The sequence below is a fragment of the Dermacentor albipictus genome, chromosome 5 (assembly GCF_038994185.2).
Source record: "Dermacentor albipictus isolate Rhodes 1998 colony chromosome 5, USDA_Dalb.pri_finalv2, whole genome shotgun sequence".
NCBI classification, from domain to species: Eukaryota; Metazoa; Arthropoda; class Arachnida; order Ixodida; family Ixodidae; genus Dermacentor; species Dermacentor albipictus.
Window position 1 is genome coordinate 76,726,120 of NC_091825.1, and position 27,395 is coordinate 76,753,514.

The 27,395-nt window shown below is 47.2% G+C and overlaps 1 protein-coding gene across 1 annotated transcript in view; it reads left to right on the top strand.

Annotated features, from left to right (window-relative positions):
* Nucleotides 1-767: 767 nt before the first annotated feature.
* Nucleotides 768-27,395, top strand: part of LOC139060492 (uncharacterized) — a 107,522-nt gene continuing 80,894 nt past the window's right edge. Inside the window, exons 1-3 of the mRNA XM_070539650.1 lie at nt 768-1,329; nt 22,280-22,347; nt 25,917-26,063. Of these exons, the coding sequence (XP_070395751.1) occupies nt 1,170-1,329; nt 22,280-22,347; nt 25,917-26,063 (375 nt within the window). The 5' untranslated portion in view covers nt 768-1,169. The remainder of the gene's footprint in view (nt 1,330-22,279; nt 22,348-25,916; nt 26,064-27,395) is intronic.

Below are 27,395 nucleotides of genomic sequence, written 5' to 3' on the forward strand. Positions count from 1 at the left end.
GCGCGCAGGTTTTGCCCGCAACGCCCAATGAATATAGGTCGATCGCAGGCTCTCCGCCCAAGTGCGAGCCGTGTGCAACACGGGATGACTCGGTGCCGAAGCGGCTTTATCCAGCTTCGCTTGACTAAGAAGGCCAGCTGAGCACACAAGCCGTCGCCAACGGTCGGGGCTCGTAGAAACAGTGCACAACTGGAAGGTGGCTGGAAATTCCTTTTCTGCTTCCTCTATTACAGCCCCAGCGTGAAAGGAACGGGGCAGCTGTGTCTTTCTATTCGTTCTCTCGCTCCTCCACCCCCCTGTAACTCGTGTCCACGCTGGCGTTTGCGCAGCTGACCGACCGGCGGATGAGCAGAGTCAATGGCTCTTTGATTGCGCCCACGGTCTTTATTCCTTTTTTCGCGATTCGCTGTTGAGCCTTGTCCCAGATTTAACATTTTTCTCAGAACTATATTTTTTTGCTTTCGTTCCTTGTTACTATTGCCTTAACGAATGTTCTTGCACTCTCACCTTTCCGGGTGGCTCCGTCAAGAAGTGAAACGTTGCGACAGGATGTCTCTGTCCATTGAGCCGTTTGATGCTTCCAACGCATGCGCAAGTGACGCCTTGGTACCTAGATTAATGTAGTGCTATTGCACCATTGCAACACCACCATCTTTCATCATTCCTCTCCGCTGCTTCGACCGTCGCCATTCCTGGTTTTGGACTTCCCTGAACAAACATAGAAAGTCGAACGGAAGCTTGGGAAGCTTGGGAACGGAAGCTCCACCACTGCCAGTGCGATTCCATGATCTAAGCCATAACATCGCAGTACTGGGCCAGAAGATTGCGATTGTCGCCTGCTGTCTCATGTTCCTGTTTGGAAAGAAACCTCTATACTCCTTCTGCGCGTGCCCTGCTGGCTATTACCTAAGCTCAAACTTGACCGCGGTGCTATTTGCAAACGTTCCTCGTAAAAATAGCAGAAGCCGAAATTAGTCGAATCATCATAAAGCAAGTAGCGTGAAAGAGGGAAGCAGAGAAAGGGAAAGGGGGTTCGCGATCGAAAAGAGGTCACCGGAAAGGCATAAGGCTTCCGGTTATCGTCACTTGTCCGCAATCGTTCCGGATTTTGTTCCTGGTTTGGTGCTTCACAGCTTCTGCAAGCGTTTGAACACCGCCAGTGCGACAGGATGTTCACGTCTTTTGCGATACTCGCCTTTCTTGCCACCGCATCTTCTCAGCGTGTCCTGGCAGCCCCAGCTAAAAGCAACAGAGCGGTCGTCAGTGACAATTATCCGTGCAAGTCAGTATTCGACCCAGCAGTTCCCTTCGGCATGAGGTTCTTTGAACGTAAGTACCTATTTATAGCCTTTCCGGTACTTTCAAACCGTGCTTTCATAGAATGTCTTTATAAGTGAGCATTAGCATGCTTGCTTTACACGTAATCACGGGCTGGAATGATCATATAATTAACGGCTCGAGATGAACACGATTGCTTTGACACGTCTTAATAGTTAAAATGTAGTCGGCACTTGCAGGCATTATTATATTCACCGGCTCTGAATTATGTGCGGTTCCTTGTGCTAGAGCAATGACTTAGAACACGGGATTCCTTATTGAAGGGGTGAGGACGCTGTCATTATCGTTATCCGGGGCCCCAATCTATACTGCATGGCCGGGCCCGCCAGGGTATCTGCGTTAGCTGTTGGTACTTGGGGCATGACAGAGTAAAAGTGATGCTGTCCACTTGCTTGCTTGAAGCCCGTCTCAGGGAGTTTTCAACGGTCCGTCTGGGTCGGAAGCCACTGCGATGCGATATAGGCTTTAGAATGGGGTTTGTAAGCGGGTGTTCAGTTGGAAAAGCTGACATGTTCCGACACAGCGCTATAACTAATATATTCAAGAAACCCGTCCTTGTCAGCTCGTTTACTTAGACACAGCAACTAGCTGATGACGCACTAAAGGGGCCCTGAAAGACTTTTTCAACGCAGTGAACCAAACACATATGAGCCACGTAATATGGCACTGCATAAAGGCAGGAGTTTGCAATCTCATGTCAAAAACAGTGATACATGACGTGCTCTCTCGCCTCCGCTCAGCAGCGTTGCCCACCAGCAGCTATAGGCTGATTTCATGATAGTGGGTACATTGTTACTATTACTACTACTGCTAAATTAAGCTAAACAAGTAAAAGAAAATCACACAGAAAACCCTCAGTGAGTTGTCTAAGTATGCGTAAGCATTGCGCCACTTGTAATCTCCACGCAGCGCGATGTCATTATCAGTGTTTTGGAACTTCATCCGACCAGTACAAACGACAGCGCTGATGCGACACGAGCTGCTGCGGACGGCGACGCAAGGTGAATTTATGACCCAAGTAAACTACGGCGGGTGGCGGCGCCAGGTGTGCTGATGACTTTTCTATCATTATAAGCCGTTATCGCTCTTTTGCGCATTGTCCGTCTACTTCGAACCATTATGAACCGTGATGAAGGGCACACCGGCGGCGGTTGCGTCTCGCGCGGTGGCGAGGGCCGTATCTTGAAAGAGTTCAGCGATCGTGGGCGCAGTGGGGCGACTGCTGACAGTATAGTGTACTAGAATAATGTCCTAGTGGCGCGAGCAAGAGGGAGAGGCAATGGGCCGGTTGAAGCAAACGCCAGTAGCCGCCGCGGGTGGCGCTGCTGCACCTTTTTCTAGCTGCCGGTGCGTGGTCGGGCTGGCTCAGACACGTTCTGCGGCTGTTTGCTCCGTATGTTTTTTTAGCCATGTTACGTTCAACGTAGTCATTGTGGCAAAAAACAGTGGATGTTTTGAAAAAGAAGGCGTCTCTCTGCATGTACTGCACCACAGGAGGCACGACGGCAAAAATAAAGACGGACTCCCATTGCTACGCTCTGGGCTGCCACAGTGGTTATCAGGGAATATTGATGCAGCAGAAGCAGTGATTCTGAAAACACTGCCAGACCATTCTCCTTGCACTATAGCATCCAGTGACAGCCGCCCAATTTTTTATAACGCTGGTTATGTGACGAGAAAGTGTATTTTAAAGACAGGCTGCGAAGCCTGCCTGAACTCGATACTGATCACCAAAGAGGCAGCAGGAAATTTGAGGCTCGCAGAGTTTACCCATATGAAAGACAACGGTGTTTTGTTTTATCCTGCCTCCCCTCTGAACCAGTTTGTGGTCAACTTGAAGAAAGACTTCAGAGCTTGTTTTAGTCTTCTTGAGTTGCAAGCAGACAGTGTTTTAGATGTTTTAGATGTTAAAGCAAGGCGGCAGCATCAACTTGGCTGCCGTGATCACTGCGAATCTATGACAGCAGAACTCACTACTTTCTACACAACAACCAGGCTACATTTCTTCACAAAGCTCGTGAATAAGTAATGTAAGAACGCGCTAGGCATCAAAATATATTAAGCTCAGTCGATGTACCTAGAACTCCATGCTACAAGGTGCTTCTGTTGTGTTTTAACAGTAATAGTTACTTATACTGGTGATTAGATGCTCGGTGTCTAGGGAAGGTGCACTTTAGAGTTCCTTTATAGCTGTGCCATTTTCATTGTGAATAAACAAAAAAACTGGCTGTGGCTTAGCTAAGGTTAAGCCCAGGATGCGAAGCATACTAGCCTTTATTTTAACGCGACAGCGTTAAGGAGATCGTGTCGCAGAAAAGCCGGTGTGCGGCTTTTCTGCAGGCGTGCGGCGCTTGCTCATTTCAGGCGTGCGGCGCTTGCTCAGACGCACATTTCGTTGTCGCGCCGAACGCTGCGTTGCTCGACGCTCACCGCGTCCGATGCGGGGCGCGTAGTCGCTGCGCCGTAGCAAAGCCACCTAGAAACAGTCTCTGTAGCACGCCGCAACCTTCGCTTCTCATTCCAACGAGCAGCTCTGTCTCCATGAGGCATCTCACCTCGTGAGTGTCTAGCAGAGGCAAGCGCTGCTGCTTATTGGCGGCGAGGAGTTACGGAGTCGCCATCTATCGGAAGCGCCTCGCTGGCGTAGTATGAGGGATCACGTGGCGCGCTCCTCATAGGTTTTGCGGTCAGCGCTCACTGAAAACACCATGCGCGAGCTCTCCCGGACATTTCTGTAAGTACTTTTGAAACGAGAGAAGTTTTTACTGCCCAAATAATAATCTTGGGCAAACTGAAAGCACAGAATCGTTTACAGACGCGATCTCTTTAACGAATACGTACAGTGATCGCCACTGCGAGCGGTTGCCGCGATGGAGCCTCCCGAACCGGCTTCTTGCGTGAAAGGTAGGTAAACGCTGAAAGCAAACTATGTGAAATATGTTCTTATAGTGTTTGTATAACTAAATGAAGCGTAAAAGAACGAAGCCTCAATGCAGCGATCGCGCAGATTCGCAGCGACCGACTGCGCGTCTGCATGCTTGTCCGCGCACTGTTTCGCTTTCTCCACGCGCGCGTTTTCGCACCGTGCCATGAGCTTTAGGCCGCAGAATATGAGCATTTGACAGTATACAAGCAACCATTGCTGCGTGGGCGCTATCAGAGCTGTTCAAAAATAATTTAATTGTAGAGACTTCGACGCCTACAGGGACTGTGATGTGCCGTCGCGACGATTCAATATTTTTTTTCTTCTAAATTCGTTGAACTTTCAATATTGTTTCTCGAGTTGCGTCGCACTGTATATTTATCGGTGTTCTCAGCGTGCAATTTCCCGCTGCTCTTTTTTAGTAATCCAGTGCATTAATTCATAACATAAACATGACCATATGCCATGCTTTCTTTAAATGTGCTTCTTACCGCTGCCTTTCCACTCCACTGAACTTGCCAGTATCTATAGCATCGACAAGTTCATAGACCAAACCATCATGACATTAGTCGAGCAGCGGACTGGGGCGAGCGTCTCAGTGCGCGTTTTCAGAACATCGCAGACCGGGCGCCGTAGCAGAAATCTTCCTCGCGTCTGTGCTTGCTGCATACCCGAGTTGTAGCCGATGACTGTTTGCCGGTTTTATGTTTCGCGAGCCAAGCTTCACACAGCTTCTTGTCCTGCGGCTACGTGTGAATAAGGCTGACACCGGCCTCCGTTACGTGCGTCCGGCCCTGCGGCACCGAGCTGTAGCCTACCATGTTGCGCGCCTTCAAAGGCAGCCACTACCTATTGTAGTGCTTTGAAGCGTTGTAAAAGAGACACTCGAAGGGGGAAAATTTCGGCACTAAATGAGGACCGCAGCGTACGAGGGAATTTAAGCTCGTTTTCAGCTCGCTTCGGCGCTCCCGAAGCAGCCGACGCGGCCGCTGTGTCCACGTGATCCCTCCTAGCACGTCACGCCGACGGTGGCGCCAGCTTTTCCAGTGGTGGAGCTCGAGGCCAATATACCGCCGCGACGCCGCGAGCGACGGCGCGAGTTGGTGCCCCGTTTCTCCTCTGTCGTGACGTCACGGTGTCACGTGGTATTGAAGGCGACACCGCCGCGCCCAACGCTACTAGACTAGCTTCAGTTTTAAAACTCGGCGCCGTTGCGCGGAACCGCCACCCGCCCGCGCCTTCGTGGCGTTGCAGTCGCGCCCGGCTTCACTTCCTCACTAGCCGGCTACGCGGGCGGGCCGGACTAAGCGCGCTGTGCAGCGTATTGTGTGGTTCGTTGTTGAAGGCGAATTTCAGCAAGCATGTAATCCGCGAAACTGTAGCTTTCGCCGAGTTTGTTGAGAATATAAGCAGACGATGCCGACGTGCTGCGCACCTGGCTGCATAGGCGGCTATCGGAACGATGTCGACAGTTCGGCGCGCTGCTTTTTCTGTGCCGCCAGCAATGCGACGCTTCGCTCGGCGTGGAACAGAGCGATTCTGTTGTTGTTGTTGTTGTTGTCCTGAGTGGCCGTGGCACATACCCACAGTGGGGGATTGGCCAAGAATCGGGCGGTTTAATTAGGTGCCTAAAATAATAATGATAACAAGGGAGTTAACAATTTGGGCGTGTGAGTTTAAAAGTAAACGTTTTGTGTTTGGAGAAAAAAGAAATAATCAGATGAAAACCGGGTATAAGATAACAATATTAATAATAATAATAATTAGTAAAAGATAAGAAATAAAAGAAAGCTATGGTTGGGAGGGAGAACGATCAATCTAACATGGAAATCGATTAGTTTCAATGAGGTAATTTTGGTTCGCCAAGCAAACATTTCTGTTGCTGAACCCAACAATGGAGGCTCCAAAAGATAGGATCACAGGCACTGATAAAGTCAGACCAATAGAGCGAAGCGGGATTTCGAGTAGTCGTTTTCTTATAATAGAAAAACGTCTGCAAGACAACAAGAAATGGTCGATTGTCTCCGCTTCGCCACAGAATGAGCATAGTGGTGAGGGGACCAGACCAGACCTGTGGAGTTAGAAGTTCAATGCAGGTATACGGCAGCGCATCTTCGTGATGGACACTTCAATTTTCCGTGTTCGGCAAAAATCTCTGTTCCAAGGGTGCAGGAGATGTCCGTACTCCACAGAGTTAGTAATTTCGGAGCCTGATACTGACTGTATAATGATACTCCTGCGAAATCTAGCTGCAATTACATAAGTACTCAAAGGGCAGCAAGGAAGAATCGGGCCACTTATCGATGCCTTGGCTAGAGAGTCTGCAATTTCATTAATGATTAGTCCTTTATGGCCGGGCACCCAAATCAAACGCACGCTTCTCAAGTAACCAGGTACCAATGATTGAAATGTCCTCATCACGCGAGAATCACTAGAAGCAGTAAGTGGTATAAACTTTTTTAAAAACTTTTTTAAAACAGGGTTGAAGTGCCTCAGACAGGCTGGCCAACGTTTCGATAGGTGGACCTATCTTCGTCAAAGGCGGCCTCGTCATCCTCAGCGTGTTAGTTTTAAAGGGTTAGTGCAGTGACGTCACGTGCGGGTGTTGTTGCTGGCGGCTGGTTTTAAAGAGAGAGATTACAAGAGGGAACAGGCGCTGTCGTCCGACGTCTGTGAGCCTCATTCTCAAGACGAAGGGACAAGAGCGTGAGAGTGGGCACGCGGGGAGGAAAGAAAAGAAATAGAAGCAGAAAAAAGGGGGAAAAAAAAAAAGCAGGGGGGTGCCAGGGCCGTACCAAGACACAACAAAGGGGGGGGGAGTGAAAGAAAAAGCAAGAGAAAAATGAAATCTTTAAGAAATATGGGGGCTTGGGAGCGTGTTGGGGATGCGAACGGTTAGGAGGTAATCCGAGGGAGTCGTTGGCGGCATGTTTTTGAGGCATTAGAACGGCCGGTCAAGCAATAGGTCGAGTAATTTTGAAATAGTTAAGGTGGCGACGGGGAGTCTGCGGTGCAATGTGTGGGGAGAATGAAAGGCAGCGGCATGGTCTTTCAAGGGGCACTGACCCACGCGCTTAACGTAGGTGTCGTTACGGCGGCATCCAGAAGGCGATGGTTGAGGCGCCGAAAAAGGCATATTGACTTCGGAATGTGTTGTCGAGGGGGTTTCAAAAAAAAAAAAGGACTAAAAAAGGGGTAAGGGGGAAGGGGGGGGCGAAATCGGTATAGCAAACAGGAGGGCGACGCGTGCAGAAGCGGGCGCGGGCAAGTGTACATGGAAGAAGGGGATCGTACACTTGGTATAGACGTAAAATCCTGAAAGAGTACATTAAATTGAGTAGTAAGCAGGATTTTTTTTTTTCTTTCTCCCCTTCTCCTCTTCCTCTCTCCCCCTCTCCCCCCCCTCTTTTCCTCCGAAATGAAAGAGTAGGTGAGGTTAAGAATTAAAGTTGGCTGGTGGCCTAATGTGTTTTGTGTATTGGTTGATGATATGAGAGTTTCAGATTTAAGTTACAGCTTTTAAAGATTCTAAGTTGCCGCGTGCCAAATTAATTCCTGTCGGGTGTAGGCAATTAAACTTGTGTATGAGGTATGATTCCGTGTACTTCCTTTCGCGAGGGGAACGGTAAGGGATGAGCACAATGATAAAGAATCAGTAACTATCACGGCTGACGTAATTGATGGTCCTAATTTGCGTAATGCTAGCACCACGGCCATGATGAATTCGGCTATTCCTTGTGCCGACCGGCACACGCGCTCGTGCCACTGCTCCTACGTTCATCGTCGTCTTCCACAGCTGGCTGCGTTGCCGTTCATCATTCCAGCGTAGAATTTCACTTCTGTCATCGTAATGGGGAGGCCGCGTTTACGGTGGGAGGGGCCATTGCTTAAGGCAGTATGAGCCACTCATTGTCTTACGTGACGGATAGATTTAATTTCTGAAGAAACTTAATTCTGAATAATCGCAAATCGGGCGAAAGCAGCTAATCACGCCTCCGAGCAAACTCGAGACATCGAACGCAAGCGACAACGGCGGACTACGGGCATATCGTCAGTGACGTCGTTCTCTCGGTCGCAGCCGATTGTCCGCATAATTCAGAAATACTTTAATGAATCCTCTAGATTAACCCAGTGATAAACACGGGCCGCACGTTTCAGCTTCGCTGCTTAACCATCTTCACGGAGGGGAAGAGCAGATGATATTTTTGTGTGTGTGTGTGTGTGGCTTGTGTGTTCAAAGACTGACCTCATCTTTCTTTTTGTTGCGCTTCTTTGGCGTGGCGAGAAGCCTCGGTGGGGATGAAGATCATCTTAATCATACACTTTGGCCAAAACTGCGCGAAACGTTAAGACGGCAGGAAAAAACACAGCTTCCGCGCTTCGCTCTATGCGTTTCTTTCTTTCGTGCAGTTTACCCTTATTACAGTATGAACCAACTGGCCCGATAAATCTTATTGCTGTAGGTGGATACCGCTTTCTCATGGTATCACTAATTCGGACAAGGGAGAACGCCAGCGAGCGTGAAACACGCGCAAACTGCCCGTCCGCACGGGCTGAAGGCTGCGGCGAGGCGTCTGCAGTGGAGCCCGATGGAACGGCGCTGCCATCTGGCGGCTGTCACAGAAGTGGCGACACCGGCTGTAAGCGCGCGGGCGGAGAGTTTTACAGCTGAAGCTAGTCTAGTAACGTTGGCCGCGCCTGAGGAGCTGGGTTGAGCTCCAGTAATATGCTTCGCATAAAAGCACTAACCTGGCTTTCTTCAAGAGTCGCTCTGACAGTATGCACCGAAGATGCGGCGGACGGCGCATTTCTTAGGAGCTCAAACTTCGGGGAACATTTTAAGTTTGTATCTGCACAATTGTACTGTCAAAAATAAATTCCGGGGTTTAATGCTCAAAGCACACTACCATCTAATTATTAAGCATACAGTAAAGGGCGAGGGGGGGGCACTTGAGCAATTCTGACCACGTGTGGTTTTATAACCGGCAACACGGATATTTTTGCATTCTGACACCATGAAAATGCAGCCAACGAGACCGTTAGCAGCGCAACGCCGAAGTCACTACGCACTTTCGTGTCATTCGTGATAAGTACGCGACTTAAATGGAGTAAATATAGCTGCATAGAAGCAAAGCAGGCTCAGATATACTGGCTTTCAAGCAGTACATGAGCAAAAATAAGCTCGGTGAATTGCCAGCTGGCACAGGCGATGCCACGAGCGTAATCAACGCTCCGGACTTCGCTAGCAGACGAAGTTGTTGAAAAACTTCCTTTACACAATACTTTGTTAAATGCAATCCTTGGGCCCTATAACGTAAAACTATTCCAATATGTTTCTATTCCAATCTCCTGACGTCAAATTTACGTAACCACCAACGCAAGCACCGGGCGGTCACCCGCAGGGTTGTCTGAACAGACCAATCAAACTCTCTCCTCGTTCATAGGAGGGCACTTTTGTTTGCTTGAAAAACGAATAACATTGCCTACACTGAGCGGCTTGTCGTATCTAATTGGCTGACAAGAGGCGAGGAGAACGCTCAAGTGGAGAGGGAGTCGATGGGGCCAAGCCACTGCACTGAAAGTCGATAACCGGATGAAGAGGGTGGTGCCGGCGTCTACGATTGGTCGGCTTTCCCTTACTTAGCTTGCGGCGGGCTGGTCGAAAATCGCGGCGGCATGCAACGGAAGCTCAAAAATGACGCTAAAACGGACCATCAGCAAAGAAGAGTTGGCAGAATGAGGGGGTAAACAGCCGAAAGTGCTCGAAAACGTTACACAGCCACGCAAGAAGCTTTATTATACGCAAATACACCCATGCTCTCCGGCAGGTGCGAATAGCCAGCGTCTGAGCGATCGGCGGCAGCCATCTTCTATTCCTTTCGGAACGGGGCAGCCTGCGGCTATTCCGAAGAAAATTCAGTTTTGTTCGGCATATTAATGCATCTTTATCGCCTACACGTCACTTTGACGCGGTGAGTTTGTGCGGTTTTGTGACGTCGCGTGACAGGCAGGTGAAGTGGGTGCAGCCCGAAAACATTTTACCAATAGCCGAGGGCTGATGGCGAAAAGGGGTCGAATCAGAAATAACTGTTTTTCTTTTTTCTGTCAAATCATGCATAATCAGTGTGTACACATCATATCAGATGGGGATGTATCGCGGTTTTCGTGACGTCGCGTGATAGGCAGGTGAAGTGGGGTTGGTCGAAAAAAGTTTTTGACCAATCGTGGAGGGCTGATAGCAGAATTGGAATAGAAAAGTTTGGAATAGTTTTACGTTATAGCGCCCCTTGTCTGTCATAATGAAAGAATCATGTCCGTAAGAAACGCTTAGAAACATGGACCGCCTCAAAAGTAGCGATTATGAGAGCAGCCAGTCTGCTAGAATTATTCTAGTACACTATAGCTGACAGCTTCGTGTACTCTGTTTTCTAGTCGCGTAGTTCGCATTGAAGCGAGGAGCAGCACGAAGCTGACTTCGATCGCTGCTGCGTACCCTATCTTGAAAGCGATCGTCTTACGTCTTAATGTATGGACGGATTTTCTCATTGGGTAGGCATAGAAATTTAGTTCACTTACGTTAGTACACAATTTATTCTAAATGGTTACCCAAGCCACCTGCGGCACTAACATCTCAGGCTTAGTTCTTGCTAGCGCCCCTGAAGCGTTTGGTGAAGTGACTCACTTAGGAGGCGTTAGTGGTCATTCTCCCTATAACGTAAAACTATTCCAATGCGTTTTATTCTTATTTCCTGACGTCAAATTTGCGTAATCGCCGACGCATCGGGTGGTTTACCCGCAGGGTTGTCTGAATAGACCAATCAAACACTCCTCGTTTACAGTAGGTCACTTCTTGTTTTAAAAACGAATAACATTGCCTACACTGAGCGCCTTGTCTTATCGAATGGGCTGACAAGAGGCGAGGAGCACGCTCAAATGGAGAGGGATTTGATGGGGCCGTGTCAGTGCACTGAAAATTGACAGCCGGATGGAGAGGGTGCTGCCGGAGTCTGTGATTGGTCCGCTTTCGCTTACTAGCTTGCGGTGGCTGGTCGAAAATCGCGGCGGCGTGCAACGGAAGGTTAAGAATGGCGCTAAAACGGATCCTCAGCAAAGAGTTGGCAGAACCAGGTCGTAAACGTGTCGAAAGTGCTCGATAACGTAACACGGCCACGCAAAATGTTTTACTGTATGCAAATAAACCCATGCTCTCCGGCAGGTGCGAGCTGTCATTGCCTGAGCGATCGGCGACAGCCATATTTTATTCCTTTCGGAACGGGTCAGCCTGCGACTATTCAGAAGAAAATTCAGTTTTGTTCCGCATATTATTGCATCTTTAACACGTACACGTCACTTTGACGTGGCGAGTTTTCGCGGTTTTGTGACGTCGCGTGACAGGCAGGTGAAGTGAGTGCAGCCCGAAAGCTTTTGACTAATAGCCGAGGGCTAATGGCGAAAAGGCGTCGAATCACAAATAACAATTTTTCTCTCGTTCTTTCCAATCATGCATAATCAGTGTGTACAGGTCATATAATATGGGGGAATAGCGTGGTTTTCGTGACGTAGCGTGACAGACAGGGGAATTGGGGGTGGTCCAAAAAAGTTTTTCACCAATCGCGGAGAGCTGATTGCAGAATTGGAATAGAAAAGATTGGAATACCTTCATGTAATAGCACCCTAGTTTTCGTTAACTGACCAAGCGGACCAGTAATAAAGTGTGAGAAAGAAACGTCTCATGTGCCTCGTTTATTTTTTTTTTTTTGCAGCCGCCTCTGTTTTAGATACGGATACTTTTCTTAGTGACGCTTGTAGACTTCACGGAGACATTAGGAGTAAGTTGAATCAATTCGTGGGACCTGTCAAGTATTATGAAATAAAAGAAATGCTTACGCATTATATATATATATATATATATATATATATATATATATATATATATATAGGTATGTATGTATGTATGTATGTATGTATATATGGCTGTGATTTCAAAAAAGACAGGAATGTCATTTGATCTTTTCATTGCCCGTCCATACTAGGCAGTTGCACGTACACCTGCGTCTGTCGCGCCTGGCCTCCGAGAGAGCAGCGGTGTGCGGCGTAACATAGTACACTACCATACCCACCACGCGGGTTGCCTTGACTAGCCCTGTGGACGCCCAGGCCCTGAACCTTTGGACGGGGCATGGCTCCCTTGGCTGCTCCCCCGTGTGGAGTTACTTTGTATGTGTATAGCCCTTCGGCTAGAAATTTCTGCAGGAAAGCCACTTCTCGCACGCGTTACGAGCTGCGCTCACGCGGTACTGCCAGCAGCGTTTTTTTTTTCCTTTTGGCTTTCTTTTCAATTTTGGTAATGCTGCGAGTATTACGCTCACCTAAGGTTTACGAGTCTGTATGTTACGTTTACATGCCTTGGTTTCTATAGATTACTGAAAATTCAGTCGGAGGCGAACGCATTCACTGGCACATGGTTGTAATTAACGTCTCTGATCCTCTCCAGGTTTCCATGCAAAACGTAAAATGTTGTGCTGAGATAGACTACCTATAATCATTACTAGGCATGCATGCAATGACAGCTTGTTACAGCTAGAAAACGTGACTGCGCGTATTCCAGAAGCAGCGTTGTTGCGTCCAACATTCATTAGAGAGCTTTCGAATATATATAGGGGCCTCAAAGGTTTGGGGCTCCAAAGAAATAGCGTCGAAGACAGTGCACATACGCGAGACCCAAACTGCGTTTGGGTTTTGCGTCGGACACGCTATTTCACTGATTTAGCGAGAGCCCCAAACGCGGCCCCAAAAGCTTTGCGTCAACAATCACGGAGACACCGATGGAAGCGACGGCTCTAACCTAGTAGAAAACTGGGCTCGATACGTGGTAACGCGCGTAGTTCGCAGGCTAGCCGATGTGACTGCGATTGTCGCTTTCGCTCAACTAGCGTGTGTTATGAAGATTGATCCATTAGACGCCGCTGATTCCGAATTATATTGCCGATCTCATGGCTCGTAGGCCTAACATGGCTTAACTTGGCTGCTGAAGGCACGTAAATTTGATTACTCAAGACTAAGCGCCATTAATAATTAAGCTTGCTCTTGATAGAATAACCTCTGAATCGCAATCAAACGCGGAATGTCAAAACTACACTTCTTATAAAATGGTACATTTTATTTTATTATTTATAATAGCTTTTTCTTGATGCCTTAGTGGCCCTGCAAGCGCCCTATTCTAAAGCCCTATTCTAAAGCTTTTCACTCCTGCGTGCCCCAACGCTAACACCCTCAAAGCTCTTTGGGGGTCCCAATATTTGGGGCGCCTATCAGAAAACTCTCTATTGTGTTTAAAGTATGAAGCTTGGAACGGCAGAAAGTTAAACTTGATAGGGATTCATGTTAGAAAGAAGTTAAGCGTGCCGACAAAGACACAATGACGGAAATGGACTACACAAACGCATAACTGTTGGCCGTTTCCTTCAATATGCCTCCGAGTCTGGGCACCTGACTTTTTTCCTAACAATGTATGAAAGCGGAATATGTTCTATCTGAATGATGCGAAGAATTACATGAACTCATACGTTGTTTACATTGCCCAGCACCACTACGTTGGTTCTACGATTCCATCCGCAAGTTAGGCTCAAGAGAGTGTAAGCGTGAGTTGGGGAAACCCGGTGAATTCCATCGTAGAGTTGTGATGTGGTGAGCAAGAGATTGGAGTGGCAGCCCAGCATCCGTTCTTGAGAGTGGTATATGTAAACCCGCTGATGATTTTGATGATCCGATCGCGAAGTTTCATCTGCGCTGTCACCAGCGACAATGCTGCAATGGCTCGGCAACCACTGAAATACAATATCGTGTCCTTTCTCGAGTGCGGGATGATGAGAGTGCCTTATTCCGTACACTACCTGCCCGTGTAACCCATGGTGTATGGGGCAAACTGCAGAGTTTGTAGGGATGCTTAGGAAACGCAGGAAATGGCCCAATGGTTTGGTTTAGGGGCAACGTTCACTATGTTACGTGCTGCAGCACGTAAGTGAATGCACCTTGAAGAGTAAAGTGCATGTCCCCTGCCACCTGGACTCCCCCGCCGCGAAGCAACTTTACTGTGCCGCGTGCGGTTTGGCGTCGTATTTATCAATGCCTATTCGTTCCTAACAGGGATAGCCAGCAGTGCGGCATGTAACTTGTGCGGGTGCGACGAGACTCTAGAACACCTTCTCTGGCACTACCCATCCTTTGACACTCAATGACGTGCTCTACATGCTAAACTCAGCCTGATAGGTAATAGAGCGCTCTCGGGAGAAAAGATCATCGGACCATGACCTATGCATTTTGCATGCAAAATACCACAAAAACCCTTCTGCACTTCGCGAATGATATTGGATACGAACGCCTGAGACAGCGGAGATTCCTCTGCGACTGACTGTGTCAATGATCGACTCTGTTATGTTTCTTTGCTCTCCTTATCTATTCTACTTCGTTCATCCTCCCCAAGTGTAGGGTGACGAACCGGGCACGCCCTTGGTTAACCTTCATACCTTTCCCTATTCGTTTCACTCTCTCTACGATTCCAGTACAACTCCCTTGTCACGTTTTACACGTCGCGGATAAGCTGTGTTATGGGTACCAAGTAGCGGACACATACGCTGACCAAAGCTGCATGCATTAGGTATTTATTATATATGTAAGGTTCACCTGGGTACATTGAAGTGGTTCCATTTCTGCAGGGCCATGCTTATATAAAGAAACGAATCACTCTTATTTTTTCTTTTTATTTCTCGTTTTCTACACCCCGCAATATACTGCAAGAGCTGTCAGTGCGTCGTATCGCATTGATGCCACAATTACGCATAGAAAACGCATTCGAAGACGCTTTGTTCTGCCAGCAGCTTGGAGAAAGAAGCAACAAGAATAACCGCAGTGCCGATGTAAATTGCGCTTCGTCAGTTGGTTCCTGCGAAGCGTTTGCTTCCCCGTAATGCAGTGCAGCCCATTCTTCACCTCGTGGTTCCGCATTGCGGTGCTAGAATCGGGGGAGGCAGCACGAGTGCAAATCTGGCTTTCCGCTCGTGACGTACCTCTACCCCTGTATAGCTTCACGCGCGCTAGTGGATGCGAAAGGAGAGGGAAAGCCGCTCATGAATTCGGTAACTACGTCTAACTATACTTATACTTCAAGGATTAGAATAATTTGTGCAGCAGAAGATTCGTGAGGCAACGCCATTCAATAGTGAGGTCATTCTATGATTCGTTAGAGTAATGTTACAGGACCCCTTTAGAAAGAGAAACACTATAGGGAAAACACGGGGAAGGCGGGAAAGGGAAATTTAAGATGATGAGCAAAACAAGAACAAGGTAAAAGCAGGAGCCAACGTTTCGACAAGTGGAATCGTCTTTTTCAAGATGACTCTTTTTCGAAACGACATATCCTTTGTCCCATATGTCGCCTACATCAGCTAACGATGATAACGTGACATTTCCAAACTCGACCTTATTTACTTATCGATAACAATTTGATAATAATGATGAGGATCGGCTTTCTTTTTCTTTTATTGCTGCAACTTCGAACTATCGTTGCGTCAGTGTGAGGTCACGTATTTCACGGTACTTTCTCGCATTCACGCCGCATATCGGATAAATTCACTATTTGGCTCTTCTAACATACCGTGTACTCCAGCTTTTTTCGTTAAAAACGCAGCAAATCAAACATTCTCTATTGGAATTTATGTAAGGCAAATATTTACGTGAAATCATAATGCGTGCCCACCACCCCTTTTCAAACGGGACTGTTTGGCTATTCGGCGAGAACGCATGAGCAGCAGCAGCAGCAGCAGCAGACGGCAGCCAGGGTCAGAATTAAAGGCGCGGATCGCTCGCAAAGAAAGCTTCGTTTTAAAGAACTAGCTAGGCCTGACTAGGCGCTAGCAAAATCCACGCTGTTATGTCAAGCTGGTGTAAGAAATCGAAGGTGACTCCTGTTTCGTATCTGGCTTTTCTTTAGGCTTACCAGGCCTCCACTCACAGTAATAGAGGCTTTTTGGTATTGTAATACAGCCTTTTTGCATAATGGTGACAACCCTGTGCTCACATTGAGTTCCCGTCACCATCGTAAAGGATATACGTATGCAGGCGAGCGCACAACACACCTACAGTCAGATACAACTCAAGTCTGCAGTGAAGGCCTGCCTATGCCCTCATAACCGCCAGCTGTTCGTCCACAAGGGCGCAAATAGTTCGTACTTCAAACTTTTCCTGTTACCTAAAGAAGGCGGTAACCACAAAAATAAATTAACAGCGCATAATTTTCTACGTTTTCACTCGTCTATTATAGTGGAATAGTGAAAGCCTAATCCTTTATTGAACTGAAATAAAACGCTTGCTTCGCTGCAACTATTTACTGTCAAGTTTCAGTTCAATTGGCATTGAAGCCCCTTCAGTTGGCACTGAAGTTTCATGAGCAAAACGGACTAAGCAGTGAAATGAACTGTACCGTGGACTTTTGAAGAGAAAACTGCTCAGACTCCACACACTTTGTCCATGTCTGTTGCACACCTCATCGCTTCCGCCAATAAAAAAAGACTCTCCAAGAACAGCAGACGTGCCAGAGGTATCAAGTTCGACGCCATTTTGAAAACGTCACATGACGACGACTTCGTTTGCTTCTGTGATTGGGTAGCGGAGAAACACGACGCCGCATGGTCCGTGTGCCTTGGTTGCAAAACGCTGTTTTTTTTTGTCCTACTATAGCAAGTTTGTGTGCAGCACGTGGTCTAGTACATGTTTCATTGTGTTAGCTGTAACTGGGGTGCACATGCTCTGACATGAACATAGCGTGTTCTCCACATAACATAGCCATGCGAACGCAGGTTTGGCTTCCTTCAACGGGATACGTGGAATATCTTAGGTGGCCGCTTTGCCTCAAGACGGCACCGTTGACTGCTACAAAGTGAAAGTGTCGGCGGGAAGGGGCCCTAACTGCAGCAGGTAGAAGTTTCCCGGAGTCTAACGCCATTACGAATTCCATCAGAGGAAACTACACGAAAAATAATAGCTGCAATCAAGAATTGTGGCATGCAGAGATATCTTGTCTACTGGTGCATTAGCGCCGCATAATCGTGATCTAGCACAACCGAAGGGGCCTCGCTAACAGTAGAATATTCGGCACCATGATCGGGTCAGCTTGTCGCAGCCACCATTACCTGGAATATCATCCTTGGCTGAAGAAATGTGACTGCTCTCACCTAGATGGCCTTAGGCCAATGACGCAGCTAATTATAGCGGTGCGCTGAAATTAATTGTTGTAAAAAATGCTGTACATATTTCTTTGAAGATACTGTGTTACTGGCGAGTGAAAGCTGCTGCACTTAACAGTTACAGTTGCTGTGAGATACGGACGAAATGTTGGCACAGCCACGAAGCAGCCGAATTCTCAAGTGAAGTTGGTGCATAGAACGCCATACTTAATTTCGCGCACTTAATGCCCACTTTATGGCCAGAACGGTGCAGATAGACACAGTGCTTGCATAATGGCGCACAGCTGTAGGTCGACATGTTGAATTTCGCTGAAGGAACGCTAGAGAAACAACGCAAAATATACTTGCACGCCGTAATGCCGGTAGCCGACCACTACATTGCCTGCCTGTGTCTGTCCCTCTCAATGGCGGCCAAAAACCAGCGTTGCCTAAGTAGCACATGGTGGTCGGCATTATGCGATTCCCCCTGTGGTCATTTACTAATACAGCTCAATGTGTTTGTCTCTTTATGTTCGTTTCCATACCTACTATATCCCCAAATCTCACGCAAACATGCGTGAATATTTTTGCTCTATAAATGGACAGTAGAGGCCAACATTGGTTGCGTACAGACCGTTAGAGTGCGTTTTTCTACCAGGCAATGCTTGTACAGTGTCGGCGGTTGCTTCATTGAAAAAGGAATTGTGACTCAAAGGTCCGCACGGTTTTTGCTGCAATTCATGTCTCCCGAGGTGAAGGAGGCTCACCTTGAATCTTGTGCCCACGATACCTGAGGTGATTACTGAATGAATGAGCATTTTCTTTTCTTATTTAAACTGTGCTCTTGCTTGCTGGATTCAGTACTGTGTAGGGGAATATGTATATCCTAAAGCATGTCAGTTACAGCACCCGCCAAAACCGGGCAAGGAAACAGAGAAACAAGTCAGGGAAATCAGGGAACTTACCTGTGGAGTTTGTCCTGTTCAGTCGTAGAATACTCGCCTGACGCGCAAGGGACAATACTCCTGCGAATGTTCTTGCCCCACATACTCAGTTCGAATGGGATCGTTGCTGTTTCGTTTGCGTGAAAACTTTTCACTAAAATCTCTTATCCCTTTCTTCCCAATAACTCGAGAGACCTCTATGTTGCACTGAAATCTTTGTAAGAAAGCAGGAAAAGGGTTCTGCTCTATGCATTGAAACGGAGGAAGATATGCTGAAGCTATCGTTAATAGCACACTAATTAAAGAAAGCAACAAGCCCTGGACAATAAAGAAGCAAAAATGTGCATTGGAATGCTCTAGAGTTATAAGTTTTGAACTACTGCATGTCAATGTAATGAGTTTGCAAAATCATTGGGACATGCTACAAAATCTGTTGAAACCATTTTTGCCTTCTTGGGCGTTTTAATGTTGTCGGAGGCTAACATACCCGATGTGCAACGCTCTCTGTTTTTATTGGAAGGTTTTTATACATATATTTTTTTCAGATAGATCGGCCTATAGGTGGCGGGATATTGGCATTCGTAAAGAAAATGATAGGTTTGCAATCGTGAGCATGCAGGTTTTAATAAAGCAGAAGTTGTGTCATTGTCTATTGTGGAGAACTGGGAGGAATTTATTTTTTATCCGTCTATAGACAATTGGGAAAAAATGTTTTGACTCTTTTGGATAAATTCCCGATATTGTTACAGCACCTTGGTAACAATGCTGTTATCTAATGCGGTGGCTTCAATATTGGCATTTCTTTCCGTCCAAATAAGTTGCAACTGATTACCTGACTATATAAGCAAGTAATGGCTTTGAGAATCACATTCGAGAACTTAGACGCGTTGAAATTATTTGTGATAAGCTAACATTGACCTGCATAGACCACACTTCTCCTAGGATGCAGAAATAAATATGCTAGGATGTGGGGGGGGGGGGGGGTTAGGTTTAAAGAAAAGTTACAGTGGCGTTTCACTTCATGAACGCGGGTGACACGCAAGCGTATTGATGCAATAGCGTACACAACGCTATCGGCCCTCGGATCGTCTTGACGCCTACACTGTCCGCATCCCAGATCGTGTTCAAGGCAAGGCTCACATGGCTACGCCACATGCAGCGGCCGCCAGAGTAGAACGTCTCCTTGTAAATATTAGCTCATTATCTAAATTACCTTGCATGGTGTCAGCGCGCACAGGGAAGCGGCAGGTGTCCGCACTCGATGACCGCGGCCACTCTCTGTCAAAACGCTTTAGTGAGGAATCGCGGCAGCAGCAGCGAGCGAAGTAACCTTCATGCTTTCTATCGCTTCAACGCAAACTTAGCGCTGAGAACACAGCGCACGCAAAGTTACGAGCCGTTAGCCCTAAAGCCCCTTAAACTTCGTAAAGTAGTGCCGCACTTTGAAGAATGCCGCCTCCTCCTCGCGCGCTCTGGCCGAGGACAACGCCGCGTCGGTATTGGTCTAATAGCGTCACATGAGCCCTCGCGCTGTGCATCAGCGCCATTTTTGCTCGAGAAGCGTCTACGGAGTGCCGAGGAGCGCATGTTGGTGGCGTTGCTACGCTCGAGCAGTGTAGGTGGCGCTATGGTCGAGGAGGGAGCGTGAAAGAGAGGAGAAACCAGGAGGAGTGAAGGCAGAGGAGGAGAGTGTCGCTATACTTAACGAAGCTTAAGGGGCTTTAGTCGGCCCAGCTAGGCTGCGTCCCCAGGCAGATCGCTTTCAAGATAAAGCGCGCGCGACCGCAAGCGGCCGCAATACAAGCCCCCCCCCCCCCCCTCCATCCCCTTAAGCCTGTTTCACATACAAGCGAAAATGCTCGCGAATCCTGCCGCCGCGCCGCAGAAATCTGTTTCGAGCGGCGGCGGCGGCACCAGCGGCGGGAGCGGCGAGGTTCGGGCAAGTTAGAATTTCATCGCAGCGGCAGAGCGAGCGGCAACACCGCTTCCGAACGGCCTGCCTCGACACGTGACCTGTGGAGTACTAGTGCGGGAAAGTCTGCGCATAGGACGATGTTTATTCACTTGCTACACGTGGTACGGGCAACATGCAAAGAGAGCTTTTCAACGAATTGTTGCGCAGGATATGTATTTATAAAATAAAAATTTGAGAGGCAGGGACAAAGCAATGCTTTTGTTGGTTGTCAAAAACTACCGAAACTGGCTCAAAGTCCCGTGTTTTCTGCCAGCAACATTGCTATTCGCAGCGGAGGAAAATGCGCGGCGGCAATGTATGTGAAACGAAACCTCGCGAAAAGCTTCGCAGCGCCGCGCCGCTGTTCGCTCCATTCGCTCAATCGCTTGCATGTGAAACAGGCTTTACCCGTGTCCATGACGCAAAATGTGCGACGTAATACGGCGCGCTCCTTCCCCTTGCGCAGGCGAGATTGAGCCGCCATCGTAGGCTCACCGTCGCACGCTCTCACTCGCACACAGAGCGTACGGGATGCAAGGACGACATTACCAGTAGACGAATCCAATACGTATGCATCGCAAAGAAAAGCAGTAGCAAGTGCCAGAGTAGGGCGACTTAGCCCACACCACCTAGTGCAGGTCGTGTTGATTCAGCGCGCATCCGCCTACCTTCTACCTCCGCGTCGCTTTGCCTGGCCGTTTCTCCATCGCCACTTCGCTCAACGTTACCTACACATTCCTCTAGTTGGCCGCACTCTCCCACGCGCGCGACGAGTTAAACGGCTGTAGATAAACGTCGGTCTTTACGTCAAATTTTTGTGCTAGTGTTCGAAAGCATTATAATTGGGCGTTTCAATCGGATCAGTTTACGGACGAGTCATACGGCGACAACAAATGAAGGAATGTTATTTCATTACAGGAAAATGACATTGTTAATGCTACAGCACGAAAGAAGCAGTTTTGCTTCGAAATGAGCTGTGGTCCGGCAACGTTGCACAATTCCCTCGCTTTCATCGTGCATCTGCGACTAGTTCATTTTCTTCCGAAGAATAAATTGACAAGAAGCTAACTTCTAGAGTTATAAATTTCACAAAGCCTCAAGCTCCCACCTCTGAAAAGCTTTTCGTAGACATACAGAAGTGACGCAGAGGCGCACAACTAAGCGAACATTTTTCAAAATATTTGGCCTCACGGGATGTCACCAGCGCCGCTGTTTGAATGTTAAGTCAAACTTGGAAGCTAACACTATGTGTGCTAAAAGTCCATCTTACCACAAGTCTACTCACCACCGTTGCTGCTACTATGCCAGTCGCACGCCAAGCTTAGCGTGTGTGCCGATCACTTTAGTGGTCGTTAGTGTCTATTTCTGGTGCCCGGCCGCTTTTTCCTTCAAAGTGAAGGTGAAGGGATGCGGGGAGGTAAGCGACAATGCGACGACAACGACGGACGCAATCGGTTGGTTTCCCGCCCATGATACGCTAGTGGCCACTCCACCTGATAGTCATAGAGCTTTGCGTTACGTGACCGAACACTCCTCTCTCACTGGTGGAAGCGCACAGAGCGTCGCGTGCGCTTCCAACAACGAAAGCAAATTCTGGTGCTTTTCACTCATTCACCGTCCTCACGGCGCATCGCGCCAACGGCGTGAAACTGAGCAACGAGCTAAAAAAAGCTAGCACTTCAAAGAAGCAAGTGTTGTAGTTTTTCATGTCATCATAACAACGTTGTACGATTCATGAGGAGAAAACAGTGTATCAAGACGTAATATCTGCGGCACTGACGGCGCATCCACTATTTTCACATGGGCAATGATGCCCTGAGATTAAACAGTTGCGTCTCTGATTCATGCACATATTCCATGAACTAAACATTTAAATGGTTTCGTTTGTTCCTTTGTCCAGGTTGGCCGCAGGAGATCCGCGCAAAGCACATGTCCTGTCACAATATAACAACAGAGGAAGCTTTGGAGGTGAGGTCTTCTAATTGACAAGAAATTACAGTAGGACAGTGCTAGTCAATCATAGATGATATTGATTTGGGTGTCGCTATTGCTGACCTACCCTTGCGAAATGCAAGGTATATATGTCATGCATGTCGTCATGCAATTCTCCTTAATTACTCTTGTCAAGCGGTCAAGTTGTGTACCCCTATAGAGAGGGTCACTCGGTTTAAGTGCACATTGGCAAATATAAGCGTCGCAAGTGGAGTGCACTCCGGTGGGAGCGCGTTCACGGAACGCACTTTGCTGGCCGAGTGCGCAGCCTCGCCGCCAACGGTTCAAATTGTACAAAATGTAATGCATAAAAAAGGGACACCGAAGTTTATTCTAGTCGTTGAACAGCTTTTAACGAAATAATCAGAACAGAACTCGCTCGTATTACGTTTTAGCAGGAATAATTGCCGTCTCGTCGCACGCCACCGTGTTGTTCTGGATTGGCTACGCATTCATCTTGGCCGGCATTGCCTTTCAACCCTGTTATAATGAAAATAGTTTCGTTTTTTTGTTGTTGTTGTTGAGAAAGTATAGGTTATGGTACTTTGATTTATAATACAACGTAAAACAATCACTTTTTAGAAGCTTTTTTCTTTCAACCTACATCTTAAAAAAACAGACTTAAAATGTAGTCACTTTTTTTTTTACTGTTAGTGTGCTCTATTTCCCCGTCCTGAAATGTACTCCCCGTAAGGCACTTAACATGCCCAATTAACATGGGTATAAGGTAAACATGGCCTGTTAAATTTCCCGGAAACATAGACACCGGCGCGGGTACTTTCATGTGGTCTCAACGCACAGCATAAGACGACGCTCTCGCGAAGACACCTTCGCGGCACACGCAAAGCTTCCAGCGGCACCACCGTATTTCATCATCCTAAATAAACTAGACCAAAATAAGTAGGCGCTCATCAAGCAGCCTCTCTAGAATGGCAATCAAAGTTTGCTGGATTAGGGTAAACAAGTTGGGCGCTGAAGCTGAAGACTGTATGAAATATTCAATTCACTTGAGAATTTTTTTTAGTTAGAACTTGATTGTATTGTCCCGCTTCTAGTTTCCTTTCTTGTTCCGGGTTTCGCAGTTGAATTTGGTTTAATGGTCACACATGGGTATTTAATAGAGTACATGGCACGTAGAGAAAAGCAAGAAACAGCTGCGTTACAACCAGTTCACCTTAAACTTACAACTTTGGCAGAATAGATGGCGTGCGACTAACGATAGAATATTTACACACAAAGGGCCGCGCCTGCACTAAAAAATGGGGGATGAAAAAAACAAGGAGGTAGGGTAACGGTGATGAAATTGAAACCAGAAAAAGATGGCCCGACCCGCGATCATGCCACGCAGTTTTAGTGCCTTGCACCAGCACGTTACCCACGCTAAACGCATGATATTTTGAGAAGACCAGGGTTGCGACGGCAACGTGTGGTTGCACCCCTCACGTGTTGCGACAAAGGCGATGAATCTGTACACCGCAATAAACGACTGAAGTGGGAGAAAATATGCACAGAGTGATTGCCAAAGTGCGCATCGATTGCTTGCATACAAGTGCGCATCGATTAAATCCTACCGGGAACTAAACACACCGAGCCGAGTCTGCTAAGAGCAGGTGCCAGTGCTGGACCAGCTTTTTGACGGATAAAAGGTTAAAGGGATGAATGCATAGTGACTTGGCTTGCGAAGACTGGCTGCGTGTCGTAATGGCTCCCTACTAGTCTACTTTCTTATTGCATACCTGTAAGAATGCAGGCACAACAATCATGTCGCCTTTGTCTGCCGGATGGTTTAGGTAATATGCTCTGCTAACCTATAGATTTCACTTTGCCTTTTTTTTTTCGCGACAGTTTTTTTTTTTACTTACTGGCACGACAGCTGGGCACGGTGTACAACGGATCTGAAGCCAGATAACAAACTTTTCAAACAAGATGTAATAATGGTACTGCTTAAAATTACGTTCATTTCTTTCTTTTCAAAATTCTGGGTTGAAAATTGGGCGTTGCATGTTTCTTAAGCTTGAGACTTTATTAAATTACGGAAAAAACCTACCAGGGAAGCTCAACTGGCTTTGCTCGGCATAACCTAGCTTCTACAAATGAAGCAACACTGGCGTGCAGCAGATTGTTTAGGGCATGTCGCGTTCTGCTGTTGAGTACAAGAACGTTGCGTCTATTCCTTGCTCTGCCATTTGCCTGTCAATGGCGACGGTTTCTGGAGCACCAGTTTCGGAGAAATGCTCACAGTTTACGCCAAAAAAGCGTAAATTCAATTGCTGCTGTCTGCTGGAACGTGCATAATAGCCCACATGCAAACGTAGGATGGAAAGTCTCGGGAATGGATTATTATACCAGAAATAAGAATTTTGGGAGGGTGATTAAAAATGTTTACTCTCGTGGCACAGGACATGAACTGTAACAAGGCATTTCTGATGGCAGCCCTCCAATAAAGCGGACAGGATTTGTAACCACAGCACTTCAAGTTTTATGCTGTGCGCGTTCAGATACGACAGTGGCTGTCTTTCTATCAAGGGTATTTCACCTAAGCTGTGCCATTGATATGCGTGCGCTGCCAGAATGCAGCCGATTTAATACTCTTCAGTGTACTTTCGAGTAATCGAGGTACTTTTGCACTGAGCGTAAGTAACTGATTACCAAACGCTTATTAAGCAAAATATTCGGTTAAACCTAAAACCTTTATTGGTGATGATGTAACGCTATCAAGAAATATATAATGTGTTTATTTCTCTAAAAATAACTGCTGCGATTTTCAATTTCTGAGGGTTGAAAAAAAAAGCATCAGAGACGTCAAATTTTACCACTTGAGTGGTCGCTTGCATGCTGCGACATGTGTTCAAGTTTATAGGTATCGAATGAAATATGTGTGCTGAACGCAGATCGACCCGTATATATAGCCGCAAACAAAATTGATGACAAAGCTCCAAGACTTCTTATGTGTTTTTTATCGGTATACCACACGGCTTCATTTGCCCCTCCAGTTCAGGAGTCAAATTATTTTTTAAAAAAACAATGAAGAAGCCAGGACCGTTGTCTTCAGTTCAGCTACGATGCTTACAATTCATACATACATGCTCTCTGCGCGCATACAGAAAGACTGTCTCGAACGCACAAATGCACGCTGACAGGATGTCATTGAAATCCCTGAGACCAAATTTTACGCCCAATCGCCCTTGGCGTCTGTACTAGAATGCAATGGCGCAAAGAGGTATTTCTCAGGCGACTCGCGAACGCAAGAATCACCGAGGAGCGTCCCTGGAAACCTTTTTGATGTCGCACGGTTTTCGAGGCTATGGTTATTGAAGCGAACTATTGTCTTTAGTTGAGGGGCAGCACCATGCTTCACTCGTTCGCCAGTTTCACCACGCGGTCGTACTCCTGGGACTCGAGGAAGAACTTCGAGTGGAGGTCGGTTTGACAATATGGCGTTTAATTTCTGTTGACCTCTTTCGTGCATTGCCCGCTCTATTTTTTCGAGATAATATTTTCTATTGCCCGAGGCTGACCTAACCTGCACTAACCACTGCGTCCAGCGAGACCGGTCGTACGATGCGCACAAGGCCAAGTGCATGGCCGCCGTGCTGCCTTCTGTGGAGGCGTCGAAGCGCGAGAAGGAGGCCTGCCGCATCGTCGTCGAGGCCACCAATATGAGCAGCGCCGCCTTCTGGACCGTGACGCAGGTGAAGCGTGGCCCATTTCTTTCTTTTTGCTGACGTCTACAAAATTTGTGCACGCCAGCTAGCGCAACAAAGCCAGGCAAAGGCAGTGATGGAAGTAATGATGTTTCAAACCTGTCGCACACTTTGAAAGACACAAAAAACAGCAAACAGCAAACTTGAATAATATCTGCATAATCTTTTTGTGCAAGGGGTTGGAAAGGAGAGGACGGGGTGTTTTCTCTCCGTTACACTACGTCACCATCTAGTGGGTCCACTTGACACTGTATTATGCCAGGCACATTTTTCAAGTAGCTAGACTAGTGCATTTCAGGTATGCTAGCCATGACATGGTTGATGTCCTCACAGCTGATGTTCATGCAAGAAGTTCACGATTCATGGAATCAATATTTCGTAAACTTGAAAAAACTGCAAGTTCCTCATAGGTTCTGTGGTACGTTGTTGATCATCTGAAGGCACAAGAATTTTGCCGAAACTATATTCTCTATACACAGTATCAAAAGTCGCTCGAAAGCGTTGTGCTACGAGAATTTAATACAGGGACCGAAAGTTTGAGTTCAGAAAATAGTGTGAGAGAACGCCGGTGACATGGTGATGAGTAGCGGAAGGCAGGTTGCTAGACGTACCAATAGAATGCGTAGGAGTACATTGAGTGCTTTCAGAGATAACGCGAGTTCATGATATTCAATCTGTGATTGAAAATAAGATATTTTACAACATCTGTTCAATCCCTTTGCATAGCACACATTTAGAACAGCGTCAGGTGAGAGCGATCACCTCAACGTCCGCAAAGACTTCCATCTGCTATGCAACTTTTCCCGCAGCAGTCTTAATAATTAACAGCCTAATTGTTTCAACAGACAGGCTTTCAGCGAATCCCCAGAGCCCACAAAATACGCTCTTGGGTGGTACATACGTCTTTATGCTATGACTCTTTAGTTGCTCAAAACTTGCCCACATACGCCCAAAATGGTAGCCGTTACAGACAAGGTCGAGGGAAGTTTTTTGCAGAGGGTGATTCGCAGCTGACGTTGTAAAAGTATATTTCTACCGGTCGTAAAATGAAACATTGTGAAGAAGCACGAAACCACAAAATGCAAGAATTTCGTAGCATAGAAGACTAAACGTAATGAACGGAAATTTCCATCGGCTTAGAGAATGAACAGAAACAAGATGCGCATGGAAGTCAAAGTGTGGTCTGATATTTCAAGGGCCTTAACCTATTGAATAACAGACAGGCACAAATTCATTGCAGAAGTACTTGCATCACACAGGGCCAGCTGGGTGCCCCTTTTGGTCGTCCCTTTTTGTTCCTTTTTTTTTACTACCACAAGC